Genomic DNA, 16230 nt, shown 5'->3' with positions numbered 1-16230 from the left:
TTACTTGCCAAATTCTCATGAAATGGGTGCTGGTCCAACCTCCTACAGGGATGCACCATGACAAATTTCAGAGAGATTGTGATGAACAAGATAAACTGCTACCATTTTCTTGAACAGACATAGGAGGCTTCACATTTGAGACGCTCATGATTTCTTCTGGTGGGAGGTGGAAGACATCACAGTTGTCAAATGAGGAAAAATTTGCATAAGAACTTGTATAATAAGGGTTTGAGGAAGACTTAATAAGCTTTTCAGGCTATATCAAATTCCCATGTATCTTCTAGACTCACTACTCTCAGGATGGCAGATGCTGGGTCTCAGTGAGAATCAGTGCTATCAGGAATTGCACAAATCTTACCACAGAGGCGATCAGAAGAAACTAGTCACATTTCTCAACATTGGTACACTGGAGAGAAATCTGCAACTGCACTGCTTGTCTGATTAGACGGCTCCATGACTGGAGAATATGCCCATGAGTAACTGAAGTTTGAATACAGGCCCTATTAAAAGCCAAAAGTTATGACAAAACTGCAGTGCCAATGTGACCTTTTTCAATTTTCCCAAGTATACCCATGTTCCAGACTACAGAAAGGAAAAAATTCAAAGCTTACGGAAGAAACTCTGGATTAAAGGCCAGATCCAGTAGGACCTCGTGAGCCAGATGCTCACTCCCTGGCAATAGCCGGCTTAGCAATGCCATGGCAACACAGTGATGGAGTGAGGCATGCTGGGCGTAATCCGGACAAGTGTCTGCCTGTACAGGAAACAAAACAACAGGTAAAAGCACTGTACTATTTGTCAAGGCAATCAACAAGGACAGGAAGTTCAACAGAGATACAGATCTCACTGGAAAGTCAGAGACTGAGACAGATTGCCAGAACAGTCAGTGTCCATACTGAGATCTTTCTGCTTCCCCTTGATTGTCTTGAATAGTCAGATATCTTTTTTAGCAGCACAATTGAAAACTTTGTTCTCACTCTATCCTAAAGACAGGCAGAAATATAATTTTGCCAAAGTATTTTGGATCTAAATCCCCACATCAGTAACTGTAAAGATATTATTTGCTAATGGGGCATAAAAGACAGCTGAAGAATCACCAGACCCAAGTCAGAGATAAGAAAGATGGTAGATGCAAAGACAAGCTGCCAGTCTGACACACCAAGGTAGAGAGGCCAGTGTGAATCAATTCCTCAGGTGAAAGAAGTGTAAAGACTAATAAAGGACTAATAAAGATACCATTCTCCAAGCCAATGTTAACACAAAGTACTGCAGGTGATACTCGTGGCGCAGGATCCACGCAGATGAGGGTGTTACAGAGGGAAGTCCATTCTGGCAGCTCTGATGCAGATAATCCTTCAAGCCTCTGATGCCCAGCACAGAGGTGTACTATAAAGGAATCAGAAGTGGAGACAAATACTACTAAGTCCATGCTTGGAGGAAAGTAAAATCTAGCCCTCTCCAAGGACTACCCCCTACCCTCTCACATGAGAATTCCTGTTGACTACTCCAAAAGGGGTATTTAAAATAGCCTGATAAATATCTGCTTTTCTGCCTCAGGGCTCACCCGCATCCATCATGATCACCCCTCCCCGCAGGTAACCAATAGTCACTGCCTATATTTTCCATAGCGCTTTGTGAAGCAGAAGTCTGGTCAGTGGCTTAAGATATTTCTCTCTCATCTGGCCAGATACTCCTACTAGTTATTGGTTAGCTAATTCAACATAAGGGGACTGTAGAAGGCTCTGAGAGAGCTTATGCTAAGTACTCCATCTCTCAAGGGCTCTGCCATTTCCTCTTCAGTTTGCAATCTTCCATGACTCTTTGATTCCAAAAACTCAGGACAACCAGAAATGAAAAAAAACCTCTTCAGCTACTGCAGCACTCATTCTCCTGTTTAATTTTATTCAATTTTTTGTTATATACCCTTCAATCATTCCTTTGCTCCTCTGACACTCAGCTAGTTTATTGCACTTAGCCAAACAGTTATTTCACTCTTCTCAACGCTCTCTATAAATCCATCCTTTAAACGTCATCATCATTCATCACCTGTTCTATAAATCCAGCTTCCCAGTGTCAACTGGATATTGGAATTCAAAGACAGAAGATACTTTTCAAATCCTCATCCCACCTGTTCTGAAAGTTGGGGTACTTCTCTCAATAGTATTTTGATATTTTTAAAATGAAAATACATTACAATTTCTTTTTAGTCCTACTAACATGACTCTTAAGCCTGGAAAGATACAAATATGAACCTCCTTCACAAGTATATCATAATTCACCTTGAACTTACAGTGAAAAAGTCTGTTCTCACCTTGCTGCTCAGGCCTTTGTGAACGTGAGTGATGCTACTGATGAGAAACAGGAGGGCAGTGAGGAAGGGGAAAGGTGACTTGGAGCCAACCAGGCTTAGAGGAGGTTTGCCTCCAGCGCAACTCAGAGACGCAATGCTGAAGACAGATTCTGGTGCTGGGGAACAGGACAGAGGGTTGCACAAAGCAGAACATGGCCTGTGTGAATAGATAAAGAGAGGTGTCAGGTCAAAAGCACTTACACTGCTGAAGAATAGTCTTGTAGGAATGTTACTATCTGAACTGTGCCACACATCGCAGTAAAATGGAAGCCCTGAAGACTGTGAAATAAAACAAAACAGTATCACATTTGGTCAAGTAAGTACAGTCACCACACAAGCTACTACCAGTGAATTGTCATGAACTTGCATCTTCAGCTAAATTGCTCATGACATGCAGAAATACTGAGGCAGTGACGCACCTCTGATGTCAAACATTTGAAAGCATTAAGCCTTTGATTGAAAAAAAAAAAAAATAAATACACACTTCCCCATGTACATACATAAACCAGGCTAATAAAGCTGTCCACATAGGCAAGACATTTCAATAATAATTGGCAGGCAAAGCCAAAAGGCCAGCTTATACCTAAAATGGACACTGCAAAAATGCTGCTCCTTACGTACTCATGAAATGCATAATTTTAAAGTCTACTCAGAAAGAACCTAGCTTTAATGTATGTGCCAATGACCATGCACACCACTCTTGGTGTGTGTGCTCACTTTTTGTGGGCAAAACTAGAACTTTCCATACCAGCAGTGCTTACGGGGTCCACATGAAACACACCATGTCTCTACAGGCAAGACCAGTAAAAGGAAGAATGACCATTGCATTGCAACTCGTTCCACCCACATTACCTTGTAGGAGATGCATCAACACATCCGGGGCTCACAGAGCACCCTGAACTCCTGGCCCTAACCTGCCCAGAATGCTTAGACGAGATTGCCAAAATATTAAGGCAGAGATTAGTTGACTTCATTTTTACCAGCCACCATTAAGATCAGCTTAGGAGAATTCTTGCTGATGGGCTTTTACAGTTTCACCAAACCCGTTGTTTTCAGACCTCAGTGACAGGCAGGAAAGGGTCTAATGAGTGTCCTTGTGTTGGAACCTTTAGTGCTAAGAGCTCCAGACTTCAGTTCTCAGTCATGAAAGAACATGAGCCAAATTGTTTGGTGACCATTCAAATACCACTTAAACCCAAAGATTTCAAGGGCCCTTATATCAAATGTTCTCAGAAGCAGCAGGCTGTCTCCCTGACCACAAGTTAGGCCTTTTAGGTTCTGCTTTCTCCAGAGGATTGATCACAGGTTAGTAGCGAAGCTCCCTCTACAGCAAAGATGAGTATCTGCAGTGCTGAACAACTCCCAGAGCCCAACACAATGCTTATAACGTCTGAAAGACCCGTTTGGTATATGGCCTTTCACTTTCCTGCAGGGGCTTTCAAGGCCTTAGTGAAGCTCTGCAGGAGCTTAAAGATGAGAGTCTAGTTTAAATCATTTTATATAGGCAGCATCACACAGAGCACATGAATGGTACATGTACATACACACTCACTTCCTCAATGTAAGAGGGACTCGATGTTACTTTTTTTTAAACCCAGGAAACCAAAGAAGAATCAAAGCCAAGAGTGACTAAAATCAATCTGAAATTGATATGAAAAAACACAGGTGCAGGAAAGGGAAAAGATATAAACCATGCAGCAGAACCAGTAGGAAAGGAAGAACTGGAGAACCTCTGCAGCCATCGTGCTATTTGCTCTGAGGGGAGAGAGCACAAAACAGGGTGCAGACAGAGCCCTGCTACACTCTAATTCACACATACAGGGCACATATGTACAGGGGAAAGAAATGGGAGATGGAAAACTGCCACACAGTACAGAAATTAGGCTCCTTTAGTGTCTGGCAACAGCATCTTAGCAGTGAAATTATTTTACCTGAGCAAGTCCCACATGCTGTGTATGGCTGGCTGGCTGAGAAGGGGCTGCAGCACCTCAGATGTCAAACGTTCCAGTTCCTCTAAGTAGTCAACTGGATTGACTGATGGCTACAGGCGACACGGAGAAAGACAAGAAAAGATGGTGAACGAAGGCATTCCAGTGAGGGCAAAAAGAAAGGTTGATTTCATTGCTTTCTCTGTGTTTATTATCTTTTTCCCAGACCACATAATCTACATAGTGGTACTGCTCCAGGTTAGAGCTGGCCCCACTGCCAGACTTCAAGGTGTTCTTATACTCAAGTATTAAAATTATCAGAGAGATTTTGTAATTGTCTGGAAATAAGGTATGGGATCCTTGGGATCAAGATTCTCTATATGAAAACTTGCCCAAAGTGGCTAAACCCCCTTCCCCATATCAGCTACATGCTGATCTTTCCTATTAAATTGAAGATGACACAAAGGTGATCAGAACTACCTTGAGAAAACTGAGTGGCACCATGAGTGTCTCCAAAACAAAATTATATACTTAAAAAAAATATATATATACATATATAGATAGATAGATATATCAACTACATAAAGTGTGATTGACCTACCCATTGAAGCATGATTGTGGATGAACACTGCACAGAGCAGGATCTGTGGGTTTTAGAGAACCATCCAAATTCTTCCAACCCTAGTAAGTAATATTCCAGGTTGAAGGAACATGCTGGCAAATTTTAATGTTCTTTCCCTTTGTTAGAATGCTTTAGGATACAGAAATATTCATTTCTATAAAATAAAATCTAATTTTACCCACGGTGAAATTCCCTTCCAGAAATCAGTAAAATCTACATGAATATGTTAACCTTAGTTCTTAGTCATCTCACAAAAATATTCCAAGAAGGTCCCAGTATACACTCATCTAGTTACTATACAAGTTGATTTTTTTTGCACTAGTCCATTCAAATGTGCTACCTGCAGTTCTATTTTTAAATTTTAACCAGATTAGCTAACCACAGGTAGATGATTGAGCTTTTTTTTTTAAGTGGAAATGAAAAAATTTCTGTCATAGTTCAAGGACTTAAGAAATTATTTTGTCTGCCACTCTTCTGCGATATCTATAAAGGTTGAAAAGGAGTATTAACCTCTTGGTTATCCTCACCCTCTAATGCTCAAGCCTTAAAGACAGCAAATGAAGACCAACCTTTGGGGCACTGAAGACATCTTGTAAAGATACTGGTGGTTTCTACCACAGCCACAACTAACAAACTCAGTTGCTTTGGGCAAGTTTCAGAGGAGTTGCAGAAGTGTGAATACAGCCATTAAATTACCCCCACACCCCAAAACCAGCTCTCCCAGGTCAAAACTCAGGCATGTCAGCTGTGCAGCAAAAGGGAAACTTGCATTTATATTTAGAACATGACTCTTTAACGTAGCTGAAGTACATGTTTTTCTTCAATAGTATCACACTGATGTGCCACCTTTAGAAAACTCACTTTAGAAGATGGTCACGTAATATAACTGTAACTGGGTTACAGAATTTGACCTTGAATGTCAGTGGGGCAGCAAATAAATTTATCTTTATTGTTTCCTGTCTGAAGTTCGTATGGCATGACCCTCAATGCTCAGTCTTCCAGCCAGATCATTGCAGTGTCATTGTTTGCATGTAAGCTCTCAGACCAGAGCAAATGCAAAAATGTGCAACTTGATTTAGCCCACAAGGAGAAAGGACTGCCAAACCAAATTAGGTCATATTTGCTTTGTGCTTTGGATCTCTGCAGTAAATCATAACAGTTGCAACACTATCACATACCCTGATCAAGACTCTGAGCCCAAAGGAAGAAAGGAAGACCATTATATTTGGCACTGCTAATATGAAGGATCAGCAGACCTATCTGAACCCAAATGCCATGCAGCCTAGATATGAGCTGTGGTCAACAAAATCTAGTCCTCAGCTTGATGCTTCAATGTCTGTCTCTTTCAGTACTGCCTGTAAGTTCAGGTTTTCAGAGGTAACACACAAGCTGATGCTGGTGAGATGAAAAGACGTTCTGCATTTTCAGGTCCTACCTGTTGGCTGCAAGCACTGTAATAAACTCCCAAATAGATCATATAAGCTGTGGTCAGAGGCTGGAGAGTTTGCCAAGTTTCTGTCTGGGATATCTCCTGAAGGATTTTTTTCAAACCCGTCTCAATGAAGGGCTGTAGGCCTGACACTTGATTCCATGCCACTGGAGGAGGTGGAATCTGTTCACCATCTTCAGAGGTATTACTGAAACACAATGGACCAATGACACAGGATAGCCAACATGCCTCAGAAACAATTCTCTCTCTAAATCACCATTTTTAATAGCAAGATTTCAGGCTGCATTTAGTCTAGAAGGCAATACCTGTCAACAGCCACCAGGGAAAAACAGTCTTTGCACATTCCCACAGACCAGATCAAATCAATCCAGGCAGAAAGGATGAATGCAGAATCTACTCATGAAAGCTGAAGTTTCTCAACCTACAATATTCTGTTTTAACTGACACACTACCTCAGTATCCAGCTTTAGTTAAAGTTTCCTGCTTTTCACCAGAAGGACCTGTGTCTACAGCAAATCCTACTGCTTTGGTGCCTATCAAAACAACCAACCTCTTAATTCTGACCCATCTTGGTCTCTGCATAGAGGTTCTTTCCTCCGTTCCTCAGGGAGGTTACTTTCTTCTCCCCATAAGGAAGGTTAAAGGAACTTCCCAGCTCCTTTCAGCAGAGCATTTGGCTAACACTGTTCTTCTGCCCCACAGCTGAATGCACATTTTTACTTCTGCCTCTTACCAGGCTAGTATGTAGACAGCTGTCAGAGTAGACATGCCTTCTGATTCTGTGTCAGAGGCAATACAGCCCACTATGCAGGGATTCACACGTGGGACAGTAAATCATTTAAAATGAAGGGAAAAAAAAAGGTGATAGCCAGGTCTCCAAACCAAAGAAAGGGAAGGCAAGATGCAAACTACTCAGATATGCAGAACTAGTGACAGAGGGGGCCTACCTGCTCAGCTTGGCTTGCAGCTCTGCCGTGCAGCCTGCTGTCTGCGTCACATGTGTCAGCAGAGTAACCACCGCTGTAGCTCGCTGGACAGACAACTCAACCATAGGGCTGTTCCCATGGCAAGTGCTGAGCAATTCAGGCAGGGACTGCAGTATCCTCACCAGCACAGGGTAGAGATCCCTATAGTATGAATCACAGAAGAAATTAGGTTGGAAAGGGTCTCTGGATATCATTTATAGTTCAACTTCATGGCCAGATAGAGCAAGTTTGCCCAGGAACATGTCCAGATGGATTTGGAATGTCTTCAAGAACAAAGAGTCCACAATCTCCCTGTGCAACCCGCTCCAGTCTTTGATTACCTTCACAGTAACATTTTTTCTTACACTCAGTTGAAATTTTCTGTATTTCCATTTGTGCCCATTACTTCTTGTACTTCCACTTCATACCACTGGAAGAATCCAGCTCTATCTTCTTTACACCATCCCATCACATATTTATAAAGATCGCTAAAATAAGATCGAGAACCATAACCACAACCAAAATAACAAAAGTAAACGGACATGGAAAAAAGATGACAAGGGAAGAATACTGCCATTCCAAATCAATCTGAATGGCATCTACCTAATACTCTGCTTCCAAGCATTCTGATAATATCTTGGAAAAACTACTTTTTTCTTGCTTTCTTAGTTCTCAAATTCTCAAAGTATCCACAGTTATAATCATGCAAATTTAAGGAATCTTCTGCTGTTCCTCTTTCCTCAACGTTATTTACAGTGCTAAAAATTATATATCGTTTTTACTCTTTATTAACCAATACACCTGATTGGGCTGGAGAACACAAAATGCCGTTGCAGAGAGCGAATGTCCCTTCTGAAACCTAACACTGGCCTCCCTTTTACTCCTCTTCAGAGCAACTCTATAGCCAACCCCGTGCTTCCAAGTCAGTACAATTACAAGAAGAAGATTCAACGCTTGAGGTAGGTCAGACTTATCCTAGTGCAGACCTTGACGGTCAAGCACAAGAACTTGTACTGAAGCAAAAGAGGAGGCAGCACGCAGAGTTTGTCTGCACTCACTTGGCACACATGCTGGTGACAGCTGCCCACAGTCTGCCTTTAGGTCATCAGATTCAATCCTATGTGTGCTGCAAACTATGTGTCTTGATGTCACACAAGCACATATTATTCATGCCTTCAAGAGGAAAAAGATGCAGCCCTAAAACATTAGGGGGGTTTCCCATAGTTCAGAGAAGAAACAACAGAATACCAGTGCTTAAACACGGGAGATAAAGGAGAACCAGAAAAAATGTGATCCTCAACACAAATACCTTTAGGGAACTGTGAGTTCTACCGCAAAAGGCCAGAGAAGGGGAGACAAGACTCCCTGAAGGGAGTAGAGACTGAGCCTGGAGATGCCTGTATTTGCCCCTCTGGAACATGATGTCCATTTCCCCTGTGGTGCCTCCACCCCCAGCTCTCCAGCTTTGGACGCTACCTGTAGAGATCGCAGGCCTGACCGTAACCAGCCGCCACAGCCCACAGCCGGAAGGCTTCCGTGCTCAGCCTGACAGCTTCTTCCCTCGGCAGGGGCAGATCCAGTGGGTCTTCAGCTATAAATCGACTTAACCGGCTTTTCATTTCAAATTTATTAAGCTGTAAAATAACGGAACAAACAAGAATGAACACCAAAAAAGACAAAGAGATGAGTGACAGCAGTTGCATGCAGCATTAGATCATCACTCTGACACGTCAAAAGAGCTGCAGATTTCAATTCAGCTCATTCTAACCTTCTTGCACTGTTCAAATCTGTCTTTATCTTGTGTAATCTTAAGGAGCGTACTCCAAAGGACCAATAGATGGTCAATGGCTATTAGGAGAGAAATATTCCTGGAAGGGATGACTAGGTGTTACCTAATCCATTCCTGACACAAATCAACTACACTTAAATCATTCCTGACGGGGTTTTATCTAACCCACACACACTCTTGTTTTGGATGTTCTCTGCAGCATTTAACTGATTTTTAAGAAATATAATTATCCTTCTTTAAGCAGTCATAAATAGAACTCTATTAGTCAAGACTACATTTAAAAATATATCTTATGAAAAACAATGTATAGAAAAGTACTGAATTGATGCCAATATTCTTTTTGAGAGGTCACAATAAATGGCTTTTAGAGGCCCTACAATCCAAATCTTTCTACAATTCTGTGTTTATTTTATAAAAAGGGTACCTCCTGCCTATTAATTTTATAAGATTATAGAATTTTGATGCCTTGGAAATGTTCTGAGGTTATTTTAGCATTGAATTAAGCATGACATGACTCATTTGCAGTTCTCTAGAAATAATTTTTATCCTCCCCAACAACTGGGTATTTTTGCTTAACCATGAAAAGGAGCTTCTCTCTCCTTCTCCCACACATACAAAAGGTTGTATGCACTCTGTCTAAACAAATGAGCTAACAATGTTTTTTTCACAACACGAGGACATATTATAGATAATTTAAAATTCAAATGCTTTAGAGACACGTTGTAGGAAAATCAATGCACACTAGGAAGAAAGCAAAGGAGCTGATGAATCAAACTATGAATTCTGACACCTCTCCTACAGAAGAGGGGGCGAAGTCAAATTTACTTCCAGAGGAGGAAGATGGAAGAATTTTGTTGTTAGCTAAAATAAATTCCTACATTGATGATTTTGATTTAGTTTTTTTATTCTCTTCCATTCCCATGTTTAAGTGCCTGTAACAGGCCATTTGAGAGTTCAACAGAACCAAAGCCTGAGTGGCAGGAACCTCATAAGCAATTTTTGCATGCCTTGACATACCTGGAGTATACAAAGCCTGAAATAGAGTAATATTCAGAGATTTTCTATTATGTACCTAGTACCACTTAACAGCCTTTAAATATCCCACTATCCATTATCAGCACATTATTCTATGTATTTTATAGCACAGACTGGTGTTCTTCTGCTGATATTAGCAATTTCCTGGATGGTAATTTATTAGATGCTATTAACAATAGTGAACCAAAAACCCTACAAGGTGCTCATTGCATTGAAATGGCTGCTGCTCTTCATAGATGTTACACATTTATAGCACCAGTGTGATGACCTATACGAATGAATGCAATTATCTCTGAAGTGGAAAACCTGTCCAGAAGTAGATAAGAGGGGTTAAAAATACTGATAAGTGACCTCAGAGTTATTAAGACAAATGGATATCAGGAAAGCACAAGGATAGCAATTACATCTCTGGTTTATACAGTCCTAAGCTGCCTATCACCAGAACACAGGAGAGTACAGAGTATCACACACCAATGTGTGCTCTAAACAGCTGCTGTTGCTCAGTATCACTGAGCTGTGCTATGTGATTTTGCATAACTGCATCAGATAAAAAAAAAAGCCTGAGAAAAGCCTGAGACAGCTCTTCTACTGGTACACAGCAGAAGGCATTATTATTGTGATGCTGTCAACAATTCCTTCAAAACACACATATGCAACTTCTTCACAATTATTATTTCACCTTCACCTCAGATTCAACTCCAATTAATCCTCTTCTTTTACTTAGAAAGTAAGGCATAGAGAATAAAGGCCTTTGTAATCAGGAAAGCTCTTCTGAGAATCACTCACCAGCCTGGCTGTTGCATTTCGTCCTCCAGATGCCAACACTCTGATGAACTTCATTGCAGTGGCACAAGCAACTCCATGGAGGCTGGTAAGTAAACACCCGGGTTCAGCCACTTGGGGATCCCAATGAGTAGGGAGGAATTCCCTGACAATGGTCTCAACCAACCGAGGACAGTCAAGCAGCTGCAGAGAAATAGCAAGCACCACAAATAACTAACTATGCAATTACACAGATATGCAAAACACATACGCTTGTCTAATCTCCGTGCCATAACTTTACCTGCCTCTTTCTTCCCTTTTTGCAAACCTTTCTCTACCATTATGGAGCTCCCGCACAATGGGAGATTTACCTGGCTGCATGCTTCAGAGGAGTGCCTTGCTATGTGGGTGAGGATGTGCAGTATATCCAGGACTACTGTTGGAACAGGTCGTACCACCTCTAGGATGTACCTCAGCCGGTGCTGGATCCGTGTCCTCAAAAGTCCCTGAAAGGAAAAAAAAAAGTTTGGAAAGTCCATTATACTCTTAACGATTGCTCTCTGAACACTGCAGTTGCTGGAAGACAAAAACAGATTCAATTGAATCTTCTGCAGAGAGAAGGCTTTAAAATTACAAGTGGGGAAACAAAGAGAGAAGTTTCTGTGGATTTGCCAGTACGCTACCAAATGAGCAAGAGCTACCTCAGGAGAGCAGGAACAACTGCACTTCTGTTCTGAATCAGACCACTGGTACAGTTTGGATACTTGAGTTTTCCAGAGTATGAAACTGTAAGTAACAGGGAATAGGAAAACAAGCTTCCTTATGAAGACTTCTAAATCCTAAAGTGGCTGAAAAGGGTTTTCTCATGCTCCTTGAATCGTGTTGGCCGGACACCACCTCCAACTAATGCAGCACTGTCTGGCAGTACCTGTTACAGCAGAGAAAGTTGACAGAGGCAGAGAACAGACATCAATCTTATTTTGCAGGAAGAGAGATGCAGAGAAATTATGTGATTTTTATTTTATGGCCCACAGAGCAGAAGACCATGAACAGTGGTGGTCCTAGGAAACAAATCTTCAGTTTAAGCAACAGTGTTATGCATTCTTAGTTCTGGGAAAAGGCAATTCCCCAACACCTGAGTTTGTAGTACTGATACTTTTTAAAACTTACAGCCAAGCAAGATTGTATTTCTAGGCCTAAGTTCAGCTGCTAGTTTAAATACTCATTTTTCCAACTGTGTGGAGTAATTGGGTTTTAACAGCCAATAAGCAGGTGTGAAATGGAATTTCACAACAACTGTAACAGTGGAAAATTTTAATCACAAATATCTGCTGAGTTTGGGCCACTTGGAACAAGCTAAAATCTGTTATGCTGAACCAGGCAACTGTTTCCAGAATCACAAACGGATCTGACCTCTTCTGTCTGCAACTCTTTTGTTAAGCTTTTTAAACAGTGTCACCTAGTAGAATACATCTGAAATCACGGAATCACAGAAGGTCACAGAATCACAGAATGTTAGAGATTGGAAGGGACCTCAAAAGATCATCTAGTCCAATCCCCCTGCCAGAGCAGGAACACCTAGATGAGGCTACACAGAAATGTGTCCAAGTGGGTTTTGAATGTCTCTAGAGAAGGAGACTCCACAATCTCCCTGGGCAGCCTGTTCCAGTGTTCTGTCACCCTTACTGAGAAGAAGTTTCTTCTCACATTCAAGTGGAACCTCTTGTGTTCCAGTTTGAACCCATTACCCCTTGTCCTACCATTGGTTGTCACTGAGAAGAGCCTGGCTCCATCCTCATGACACCCACCCTTTACATATTTGTAAACATTAATGAGGTCACTCCTCAGTCTCCTCTTCTCTAAGCTAAAGAGACCCATCTCCCTCAGCCTTTCCTCATATGGGAGATGCTCCACTCCCTTAATCATCTCTGTTGCCCTGTGCTGGACTCTCTCCAGCAGTTCCCTGTCCTTCTTGAACTGAGGGACCCAGAACTGGACACAATATTCCAGATGTGGTCTCACCAGGGCAGAGTAGAAGGGAAGGAGAACCTCTCTGGACCTACTAACCACCCCCATTCTAATACACCCCAGGATGCCATTGACCTTCCTGGCCACAAGGGCACGGTGCTGGCTCATGGTCATCCTGATGTCCACCAGGACCCCCAGGTCCCTTTCCCCTACACTGCTCTCCAATAGGTCATTCCCCAACTTACACTGGAACCTGGGATTGTTCCTGCCCAGATGCAAGACTCTATACTTGCCCTTGTTATATTTCATTAAATTTTTCCCCGCCCAACTCTCCAGCCTGTCCAGGTCTCGCTGGATGTCAGCACAGCCTTCTGGCGTGTCAGCCACTCCTCCTAGCTCGGTGCCATCAGCAAACTTGCTGATAGTACACTCCATTCCCTCATCCAAATCATTGAGGAATATACTGAATAATACAGGCCCCAGTACTGACCCTTGAGGCACTCCACTAGATACAGGCCTCCCCTGGACTCTGCCCCATTGACCACAACTCTCTGGGTTCTTTCCTTCAGCCAGTTCGCAGTCCACCTCACAAATCATGAAGCCTCTAAATGAGACCAGATGCCCAAGTACAGTAATTCATATTCCCAGTGAAGCTTTTAACCAGGGTCATTCAAATGGGCTCAAGCACACAGATCAAGTCATGTGATCACACATTTTAATGATTGCAGCAGGCAAGAGTCGCATTAGCTCCACCAGGGTTTGCGATAAAGATTTCTGGTTTTAGGTCTCCTATCACTAATGTGGGATTAGGCTTAAATATGTGAGGAATTCCTTCCAAATGCTCTAACTCTTTACCTAAGAAATGCAAATATGAAGAATGAAATTAGGGAAGTGCTAAGTAGCCAGCTTTTGTCAATTACAAAAATAATGTCATTGTATAAATTTAACTAGTTCTGAACTATCTAGCTGTAATGCTCATGTTTAACTTTACAAAAGTGTATACAGACACTTTAATAGTGGCTAGAACCTTTTCGCTTTTAGCTCAAGTAAGCGAGCTTGAAAATCATGCCTGTGTGCAGCCTTTCAGCATGCCTTACAAGGTCAGCAGTGTACTTGTTGCCAGTTTCCCTGGATGAAGTTTTAAATACTTAATGATACTGAAATCACACAGGTCAAGTTTCACCATTTTTAGAGATCAATAAAATTACACTCCTGGTAATATACAACAGAAACGTAACACCAACAGCCAGGGAAGAGTTCTAATTCTTGTTCAGAACGTTTTTAAAGGCATACACAGGAGGACAGATGCTTCAAGAGCACACACACAGCCACTGTGCAGAGCCTATTTTCCTAAAAAGATTTCAGGTCTAGCTCTGTGCTTACCTTTACAACATCATATCGGGCCACATCAGGATCTGGCTTGTTTTCATCCTTTAATTTTTTATCTTGAGACTTCTCTGTTCCATTTAATTCTTCCTCTTCATCCTCTTCTTCCTCCTCATTGTTGGGGACAAAGGGGAATGCAGCCATCCCTTGGTACCATGAAAAAGTCCAATCAAGATATTTCTATAAGGAGAGTAAAAGCACATAAAATAAGACTCTCACAAAGAAATCATGGAAGACAAAACATTTTCAAGGATGCTTTTGATTACAGAATGCTTTTTTTTTTATTCCCACCTCACCCCAGGAAAACAGGAGCACAAGAAAGGGTATTCTAAACATGTACAGGCAGAATGTAATGCTTTTTCAGGCAACTGACTTCAACCTATGACCCACACACCCTTGGGAAACCACAAAAAGCAATTACTGTCAGGTGAATTAAATTCACTACACAGGTAACAGAAATGCAGCTTAACTGAAAAATGTTTAACATAAAAATAAATAAACCATGAAGGCTCTAGAAGTTAACCTGAAATTTGGCATTTATTTGGTCTAGTCCCATTTCTGGACCTGTGTGGAACTCAGGTCATAAATAATACAGAATGATCATGTAAAAACTGGCACATTAAAATAAAGACTGTCTGGTGTATCTGTTCATGTTTGTTTGGCCTTTCTTTGAACACCCTGCAGCTTCAGCAAATAAAAAAACCTCTTTTCTTCACTGCTAATGACGGAGTCGGATAGTGTCAGGTCCTAGGACAATGTTGCAATAGGTGAGCTTTCAACTCTTCAGAGAGGGGATTGCTCCCATAGCAGACCTACTTCTCCCAAAATGTTTTAGAATATAAAAGATAGTCAAATCAAACATTTGCACTACTTAATGACTACTTTAAACTTCCATCTCCTGAACTGGCAATCTGAAATAACTATCACACTTAGTGCGAAAAGAAGTAGTAGACTTCAACTAAACCCTGAGCTGCCTTCAAAAATTTCCAATGAAGCGCCAAGGAAGGACAAGTTATTACCAGACATTAACAACAACAACAAGAAAAAGTGCAACATTAAACAAAGTTGGTGAGTGAAAGACACGGTCAGAAAAGGCTTGACTTTAAGGGTTGAAGCTATGAGTCCATCTGGAATACCAAGCCTGGAACTATAGCCTTCCTTCCACCAAGAGAAGGAAAAGCACAAGACAGAATGTCTAGTTCTCCAAAGGAAACAAGTGAGAAAGGTACTTCCTTCCCATAGCCACTGATCAATAAACAAAGCCTTCAGACAGCATGATCTTTATGTGTGTTGATCTTCTGTGTTTATAGTGGAGATAAAGCCTATTTGTCCTATGAATCCTGGAGCAAAAAGCTGGACTTCCAGCTCTGTCCCTCAACAGACCTTTTGAAATTCAGCAGCAAGAGACTCTAGGAAGGACTCTCCAAACGAGAAAATGCACTGACACAACATTCACAATGCTGCTTTTGGCATCGAGAATCAGAAATCCCTACTTGTATGAGATGTCATACCACAAGCTTTGATCTGAGCATCAGAGCACTGCAGACGGTTATAAACCAGAGTAATATCAGAAGAAAGAAAAGCACATTAAGAAGTTGATTCATAAGAATAATTACCAATCATGGGTGGGCAGAACTCATCTATCAGGACATCATTAGGTTCATAGGTTAAAAAAGGACCAAGATGTGGAGAATGCTACCCGGTACCCAGTCCTTCATTTCTCTTGCCTCCCCACTAGGGATAGCTCTAAAGGCCTGGAAGAAGTTGAGATCTACCCACTCTATCACCAGCCCCTTTGCAGCCTGACATAGCCTCACAGAAGGAACGTGAAACACCGTCCGCAGCACACTTTGCCTATAATGGGCTGCTTCTGTCCAACCAGGAAGACATCTTAACCTTGTTGCTCAGGGCTCTCTAGTATCTTTGAATACCCAAAAGAGGTTTCAACCTTCTAACGGAAGAAAAAGCATCAAGG

The 16230-nt window shown here is 41.7% G+C and overlaps 1 protein-coding gene across 5 annotated transcripts in view; it reads right to left on the bottom strand.

Annotated features, from left to right (window-relative positions):
* RPAP1 (RNA polymerase II associated protein 1) overlaps window positions 1–16230 on the bottom strand; it is a 43312-nt gene that overhangs the window by 7264 nt on the left and 19818 nt on the right. For all 5 annotated transcript variants that reach the window (XR_013922164.1, XM_080344958.1, XM_080344960.1 and 2 more), the window contains exons 12-21: window positions 14253–14435; window positions 11273–11407; window positions 10926–11105; window positions 8792–8949; window positions 7298–7477; window positions 6336–6537; window positions 4282–4391; window positions 2312–2507; window positions 1237–1386; window positions 612–754 (exon numbers count right to left, since the gene is read on the bottom strand). Coding sequence is in view for 4 of the 5 variants with exons in the window: in XM_080344958.1 (XP_080201084.1) it covers window positions 612–754; window positions 1237–1386; window positions 2312–2507; window positions 4282–4391; window positions 6336–6537; window positions 7298–7477; window positions 8792–8949; window positions 10926–11105; window positions 11273–11407; window positions 14253–14435 (1637 nt within the window). In the remaining variant the exon portion in view is untranslated. The remainder of the gene's footprint in view (window positions 1–611; window positions 755–1236; window positions 1387–2311; window positions 2508–4281; window positions 4392–6335; window positions 6538–7297; window positions 7478–8791; window positions 8950–10925; window positions 11106–11272; window positions 11408–14252; window positions 14436–16230) is intronic.

Source organism: Nesoenas mayeri (assembly GCF_963082525.1).
Source record: "Nesoenas mayeri genome assembly, chromosome: 5".
Lineage (NCBI taxonomy): Eukaryota > Metazoa > Chordata > Aves > Columbiformes > Columbidae > Nesoenas > Nesoenas mayeri.
The sequence above is the reverse complement of the archived record's forward strand: the minus strand, read 5'-3'. Positions and strand labels throughout refer to the sequence as shown.